Source organism: Triticum aestivum, chromosome 6D, assembly GCF_018294505.1.
Source record: "Triticum aestivum cultivar Chinese Spring chromosome 6D, IWGSC CS RefSeq v2.1, whole genome shotgun sequence".
NCBI classification, from domain to species: Eukaryota; Viridiplantae; Streptophyta; class Magnoliopsida; order Poales; family Poaceae; genus Triticum; species Triticum aestivum.
In genome coordinates this window covers 61,545,108-61,552,973 of record NC_057811.1, presented here as the reverse complement: position 1 = coordinate 61,552,973, position 7,866 = coordinate 61,545,108, and the positions used below count along the sequence as shown (strand labels likewise).

The following is a 7,866-nucleotide window of genomic DNA, read 5'->3' as shown; positions in this document are numbered from 1 at the left end:
AAACAGAAAACATGTTTTTTTCCATTTTCGAGAGGCACGGCCGTGATTCTTGCTAAAGCACAACCGTGCCTATCGCGGAAGCAAAACCATGACTCTCGCGAAAAGAAAAAAAATAGAAAACGCGTTTTTTTCCGTTTACGAGAGGCATGGCCGTGACTCTCGCGAAAGCACACCCATGCTTCTCACGGAAGCAAAACCGCGACTCTCGCGAAAGGGAAAAAAACAGGAAACGCGTTTTTTTCGTTTCCGAGAGGCACGGCCGTGACTCTCGCGAAAGCAAAACTATACCTCTTGCGGAAACAAAACCGTGACTCTCGCGAAAGAAAACAAGAAAACGTGTTTTCTCACCCCAAAAAAAATTTCAATTTTATTTTATCGAAAAGCTAAGGAAGACCGGTGGAAAACCAAAACGTCGAAAAAAGGGGAAAACAATCGTTAAAAAGCCGAAAACGTGTGCGGAAAAATAAAAAAATACAAAATCCGGAGGGAGCGCCCAGAGCGCGACACGTGGCGAATGGCTGAGAGCGCGCCAAGTGGTGTTGATCCTTACGAGGCTCCCGAAGGAGCGCTTGTTAACTAGTGGCTCCCGCCGGTTCCACGTAATGGCGCCTTAAGGCATTGCAACTGGGCCGACCCAGCAAAAACTCGATCGATACACCTCGTTTAATGGGCAGCGCGGAAAAGATAAATGAGTATGGCTAACCACCTGACCTACGACTCACTACCGATTAATTGCAGGGCCAACCATTTAAGTACACTAGATGAAACCTCGCGCGTTGCGGCGGGACCTTCTTTCTTCCATGAGCATATCAAATGAAATGCAGGTTGAAATGCTGTCATTCCTCAATTCTTTCATACCAAGATATTCAGCCAAGAAGAACATGTGCAGAATCTGTAAGAACATATAAGAAAAGGTTTGTGTTGAGGGAAAAATGTATGAAACCTATGAAATCAAAATAGAACATAATATTCTGCAAGTAAAGTATGTGCAATCCTCATGACCTCAGTTATAATAAATCTTAATATTTAATTTTGAACAGAAATGGAGAGGTTCCAGTAATGTTGCTACGACCTAAACGACCCATTTAGATCCTAGCAACTCAAAACGGGTGACAACAGCGACTCTGTTCGAAGATCACCACTGTTGTCATTGATCCAAGCTTCTAGCATAGATCAACATTATTGATCCAAGCTTCTACCACATATTAATGATAACAGCGGCTCTTCGGGGATAAGGCATGCTAAACATTTATTATCTGTGGTAGAAGCTTGGATCAATGAAAACAGCTGCTCTGTGCGAAGATCACCACGCCAGCTTCTCGGCCTGGAGATGGTTCACCAAACAATGAAAGAACCATGTAGATAGAAACCTGTACAACTCAAGTACTCCATTTAGTTAACTTCAATTTTCTGATCATGTTAAAATTTGACCACCAGATCAACTAAGGAAACATATACTTAAGACATGATTCTGAGGAAATTGGGAAACTATGTACAGGAAAATATGCAAACTCTAGGCATTGTATCCTTTTGCTTAACTAGTAAGCTTGCACGTGCAACGCACGTTTGGACAAAAACACATGATTTGAACCGTTTGGACAAAAACACATGATTTGAAACATGACCAGATGTAGGATAGATTTCTCAAAAAAAAATTGAAATTTCATGCAGTGCACAACACCTAATTCATGAATATACTAATAATTTATAATATCATTCTCCATGAATCAACACACTTCCTGAAACAAATATATATCACATGCCTTTGCATCAATTATATAATCTTTTATCTCAATGCACAATTTCTCAACACATGGTGCCTAAACGTTTACAATCTCCTGTAAATGAATTATAGTATGTGAACAACATGTCCACGCAGGCCTTGGCCCATCATAGTATGGGTCAAATATACAACCATTTGAAATTTCGGTATCATATTGTTACAGTATAATCCAGTAAGAAATTAGGATGCCCTTGTTGGGCAATGGACCATTTTAAAACTTCATCACCATCGTACCTACCCACATACAAGTATTGTTCAGTAAATAACCATTTATGTATCAACTAAATTCAGTAAAGGACTATTACTATGAGAAAATCAAGTGTTGTTCAGAAAAGAGAGAAGTGCCCATTATCACTTCAGTTATAACTGCTACTGCTAGCTGCTCTTGCTTCCCTTCAGCCCAAATTCACTATTACTATGCATCAAAACCTTGCATATCAAATTATACGGAGAACATGTGTTGCAATGAACCATTAACTGATCTAAAAACCAACATTGGCATCCAAACTGGGACCGGCTCTCCATCTAAAACCAATCTTAAAGAACTAAGAAAAAACTGCAACATCAAGTGAATTTGGGCTGAAGTGAATTTGCCTTTGGTTGACCAATATTCTTCGTCTTTTTGTTCCAATATTCTTCATGTTTGGTTGACCAAACACCATCTCATATTATGATTTATGAAGCGGTCATTTAATAACACCACAATATCCCAAAGTAGCAGGCATTTTATTTCCCTAAAAAAAGAAGTAGCAGGCATATTCTTAAGCTTGTGTACAAGCTTTGCAAAGAAATTTTATATCCCCTCTAGATTGTCTGAGCAGCAGTACTGATTTCAGATTGCCGGTTGTATCTCAAACTGAAATCATAAGTTAAATACTTGTGACAACCTACCCAGAAAGTCTCAATCTGAATTATAACTGCTTCCAAATAAATTACTGTGATGCAACAGTAACTCGTAGATGGCAACCAGAATGAAACTGTATCAAAACGGACCAATCTTGCTAATAAACTCAACACATAATAGAATTAGACCTTGCACTTCAGGCAATTTACAGCCATCAAATTTATCTTCTCTAGTTCGCAATAAGAAAACTTTGATTTGTGATATGATGATGACCAGGCAACCAAGGAGAAGCGGACATGCAAGAGAGGAGTCGTGACTTCGCGACAGTGGTTGTTCTCTGCACATACCTTGCTGCGGTGTTCGTCCTCCACTGCAGTGTCCTGCGTGTCCCGTCCTTGCCTCCCCGCGCCTTTCACGCGACATACCTTCAACCTCCTAACCATCTTCGATCCAATGATGCTGAGTTAAGAAATCTGCCAGGAATGACATCGAAAATTAATAGTGAAGCACAATCCTTGAGATAACATGGTTATCATAAAAGTACTAATATCTATCAGGAGACCAAACCTAGTAATTTAAACCACGCTTCAAATCTTGCGCAACTTCTCCTATATAGAAGCATGGTTTCTTCTCATGTAAATGTGGGAAATCTGACATGGATGCATATATGCAACAAAAAATCTGTAGTGTCATACGCACAATATTTTGGAAGTCATGTAATATGGAAAACCAACACTTCAAATCTAGATACCAAGATTCAATAGCAAGAAAGTATTAACTGGATAAACAAGACACTTTATTACTACCTACAGATATGATGGAAGGCAATATTATATATTAAATAATTTTAAGTATGTCATACTTGTCAAATAAATATGCGAAATCAAATCGCACACTTGCGAATTGTAAGCTCATGCTATTATTAAATCAAATACAACCGGAAAGCTGTGAAAATTGTAAACTATGTATCACAAAAATGTTTGAATCTGTAGAGGGGTCCAAACCATGTACTCCCATACACCCCTTGTTCAAAGACTGTCTGTTGTTCTAGACCTGGATAACAAGAAAGAAACTAATTGGAGATGATTGAGCTGATCTCATACCTGAAGCGTGAATGCCAACTATCATGGCATCGTTTCAATCCCAATGTATGCAGTGCAGATGGATTTGATACACCAGAACGTCTGAAAGCAAACACAATTGTCCTATTCGTAAATTTTCGTGAATGCAGGATGGATAAAATTCAGCTTGCATGAACCATTTCAAAAATCAGTTTTTAAGTTCCAAATTACTTTTCGGAGAAAAAAATCACCTGATATGAAGAACAAACCAGATCAAAGACTGGGTGTTGCAGGCAAGCTCCTGTGACTTGCTCGATCCAAATCGCCGGCTGAAATCTGCCAATGCACATGGAGCTTATGGGCAAAGCTTGGGTGCAGAGGACTACCATGGTTGCCGATGTGGGAGGACTGGACGGATCTTGGCTGCATCCGGTGACCTGTGGAGGAGGACCACGGGCTCGGCGGTGCCGTCCGGATCAAGGGCGTGCATGGCGAGAGGGCATCGTCTCCGCTCACCGTAGGGGTAGGTGAAGGAGGGAGACGTCAGCTCCTCCTCCTCTGGTCGTCCGCTGGGTAGGGATAGGGAGATGATAGGAGGGGGTGGGAGGTGCTGCCGGCATCGCGGGTCACGGTGGGAGAGGCGCCGCGCACTGGTCGGTTCTGCGGCGGCTGTGGTGGCGGAGGAGGGTCAGGCGGCGGCGCATGTGGCGTAGGAGTCCGACCCTCGTCCGGACGGCGTGAGTCGCGGCCTGGCAGGGCAGTTAGCGAGTGAGGGGATCAGATTGCGATGGCTTTCCTTTTTTTTTCCTGCCCTTGCGTGATTGTAGGGACTGCCAACGTGCGGGGCGGTGCTTCGCGCGGTGAAGCACGTTCAGCCAATCTAAATTACTAAGTGCACATCAGATAACAGATTAAGTTAAAGCTAGTCATTAGATTAAGTTTAGTGGGCCTAATCGTGCGGTGCTAATCAAACTGTGTACAGCTGTCGTGTGGCGTTAAGAAAGAATTAGTTTGATTGTTTAATAGTAGTATAGATACCACTGAAATGCAGAATAATTCGATATGTAGTACAATGCGTATAATCAGAATTTCATCAAGTATTAAAAACTACATAGCATTCAAATCCTCTAGATAGGAAAACATAAATTAATTCCTTCACAATTCTAGATATCTGACGTTCTCCATGTACTCTTCAGCAAGGCCCACGCAGCACCGCCAGATTTTGCTTGAGGCCATGCACGTGCAGGTTTCGCATGGATGCATCCATGGCGTGCATCAGCAAAATTCCCAGCCGGCAATCAGTATGTCGCTAGTTCGCTTCGGAAGCATTGAGTCAGTGTAATAATATCATCGATCAGTTTATAAATTGGCATTCTATTTGAGCTAGAAAGTATAACTTACCTCACAAATTGCGTGTGGTTCGGAGCAATTGGGCTACAGACCAGGAAGAAATCGAACCTAATACAGACCACAACCCAATAAACAAATCAATTGAAGATCAAGTCGTTAATTACTTGATAGTATTAAGCCAACTTGGTCCAATCTGCACCTGCACCGAGTCCAATCGATTGCTTCAAGACTTTCTCCATCACGAAGCTCAACCAAACCGACCCTCATGTGAACTACGGTGAGAAGAAATTGTGGAGGCGCATCTTCAGGATATAGAAGACGGCAACGCCAGGCAGCCGGTGATGGCACGGAGAAGATTGAACATGGCATGAGCGGCCGAGCGAGCAGAAGGCGGCTTGGATCGCCATATTTGACGAACACATGTTGACCTCCACGGCAAGTGCCACCCGTGGTGTGCTCGATGAGGTGTTCGAGCGCGTCGCTGGAGATGGGGAAGAAGAATATGCAGCCGCAGAGGCTGCGCGGTGGCGGCGGCGATGCCTGCAGATCTGTCCCGTCCAGCCCCCACATGGTACCGGAAGGAGATGGGTCACGGTGGGGGATTCAACTCAGGTAGATAAAGGTTTCTGATTCCCCGAGCAGGTGTCCGCGGTGGAGCAGTGGTGGCGGAGAGAGCTCAAATTCGTCCCGTCACCGGAAGGGGATGACCAAGAAAATCCCTCTACGGGTGATGAAGATCGATGATTGATTGCATGCCGTTTCATGTGTATTTGTGGTGGGAAGATCGAAGAATTGAAAACGTTGCCGGGGATGGAAGGAGAAGAGGACAACGCATTAATTGGGGAAGTGGAAGAGGAAAGACTCGAAGCTTTTAGTTCTCGCGCGGAGGAAGGATGAGCCAACCGGAAGGGCGTGCGGCAGGGGGGATCAACTCTTGCCAGCAAATCTGAGGCATGTGTGGTCAATCCAAGGGCTGAACGAATTTGGGATGACGTGGAAGCCTGAGAACGCAGAGAAATCAGCTAGTGGGGTGCTCCTATTTAGATATAGTAGATTCGTGGACACGCAATTTATTACACATGTAAACGTTCACTGTAGCGCTTGGATTTTTAAATTATTTGAAAACATTTTGGAAAAAGTTCATGACTTACAGAAAAAGTTCATTTGTTTTGAAAACAATTATTAATTTTTTTAAAAGTTCAGCGAATTAAAAAAAATTCATGATTCCGAGAAAAATGTCTATTGATTATGAAAAAAGTTCATCCTTTCAAAAAATAGTTCACAAATCTTGAGAAAAATGTTCACAGATTTAAAAACAACTCATCAAAAATTCATAAAAGGTTCATCGATTTTAAAAAAAGTTCAGGAATTTGAAAAATAAGATCATCAACTTTGAAACAAAATCATGATTTTTTAAAAAAGTTCATCAATTTTGAAAAAGTTTACAAAAATAGAAAAAAAATCATAGAATCGAAATAAAATTCATCAAATTTGAAAAACATTCATCAAATCCATAAAAAAGTTCATCAAATTTGAAAAAAAGTTCATCAATTTAAAAGGAATGTTCATCAATTTTGAAAAAAGTTGACAAAAAGTGAAAAAAATTCATAGAATTTGAAATAAAGTTCACCGTTTTTGGAAAAACTCATCAAATTCGTAAAAATGTTCATCGAATTTGAAAAATAGTTCATTGAATTTGAAAAAGTTCATTGAATTTGAAAAAAGTTCATCAAATTTGAAAAAGATTCCATCAGTTTAAAAGAATTTTCATCGATTTGAAAAAGTTTACAAAAAACTGGGAAAAAAGTTCATAGAATTCGAACTAAAGTTCATCAATTCTGATTTTTTTTCATCAAATCGTAAAAAAGTTCAGTTTATTTGAAAACATTCATTGAGTTCTAAAAAAGTTCATCGAATTTGAAAAAGGTTCATCGATTTAAAAGGAATGTTCATTGAATTTGAAAAAAAGGTTCATAAAGTTGAAAAAAAGTTCATCAATTTTGAACAAGTTTATCTATTTGAAGAAAAACTCTGTGAATTTTAAAAAAGAGAGTAAAAATAAAAAGAATGGAATAGAAAGGGAAGAAAGACAAATAAATGAAAAACGTAAGTGTGTGCACACTTGGTCTGGTTGTCTGGTGGTTATCCCATCGTCTATGTACACGAGCGGTGGAGGTTTGATTCCCAGCTCGGAAGCATTTTTTGCACGTTAGATTGGAAAATAGAAAAAAAAGGTCAAAAGGCCGGCCCAACACGAGGAGGGGGTGTGCGCCGTTTGGTAAATAACGAAGGAACGGGCGTCATGGGCGCCGTTTAGGAAATGCCTGAAAAAAGTACACGTAACGGCTGTTCTTTTGCTCAAAATAAAAATAGAAAAACATAAGGGCTGTTCTATTTCGTTTTTTCCTTCTTTTTTCTTTTTGTCATTTTGTCTTTCCAGATTTTACTTTATTTTTCATATTCCTTTTTTTATTGTAATTTTTTTCACTATATAGTGAACCTTATTTTGAATATATGATGAACATTTTTTCAAGTACACACTAAATTGTTTTAGTATAAGGCAAACATTTTTTGAATTTCTATTGAACATTTTTTGAATATATGATGAACACGTTTATATACATTCAATTTTTTCATATAAAATGAATTTATTTAATTATAAAGCAAATACTTTTAATACATACTAAACATTTTTCGATATACGGTGAACTTATTTCAATATACATTATTTGTTTATAAATACAACTAATAAATATTATAAATATACCTTTTATTTTTCATAGGTTTTAAAAATATCCAACCCCTAAAAAAACAACAACTGGGTTTTC

The 7,866-nt window shown here is 39.6% G+C and overlaps 1 protein-coding gene across 9 annotated transcripts; it reads right to left on the bottom strand.

The window, feature by feature from the left end:
* Positions 1–983: 983 nt before the first annotated feature.
* On the bottom strand, positions 984–5,925 carry LOC123143534 (uncharacterized). Of its 9 annotated transcripts, none has more exons than XR_006470933.1 (7): positions 5,238–5,925; positions 5,090–5,146; positions 3,940–5,005; positions 3,731–3,811; positions 3,195–3,277; positions 2,975–3,100; positions 984–2,017 (listed from the first exon to the last, which is right to left on the bottom strand). XR_006470933.1 is itself a non-coding variant. In XM_044562477.1 (4 exons), the coding sequence occupies exons 1-3, from the start codon at positions 5,606–5,608 to the stop codon at positions 4,987–4,989; spliced, it is 447 nt and encodes a 148-aa protein (XP_044418412.1). In that variant the 5' UTR covers positions 5,609–5,925; the 3' UTR covers positions 3,714–3,811; positions 3,940–4,986. The 9 variants fall into 9 exon arrangements, 1 of the variants encoding a protein (XP_044418412.1); XR_006470935.1 differs by having other exon boundaries at positions 984–1,370; XR_006470937.1 differs by having other exon boundaries at positions 984–1,324.
* Positions 5,926–7,866: the final 1,941 nt, after the last annotated feature.

Bases quoted from the DNA above. Each gene is read 5' to 3' on its own strand.
- LOC123143534 (XM_044562477.1), bottom strand. From the start codon at position 5,608: ATGTGGGGGCTGGACGGGACAGATCTGCAGGCATCGCCGCCGCCACCG. The intron at 5,147-5,237 runs GTGCAGATTGGA...GGTCTGTATTAG, and splicing joins ATCGATTGGACTCGGTGCAG to GTTCGATTTCTTCCTGGTCT.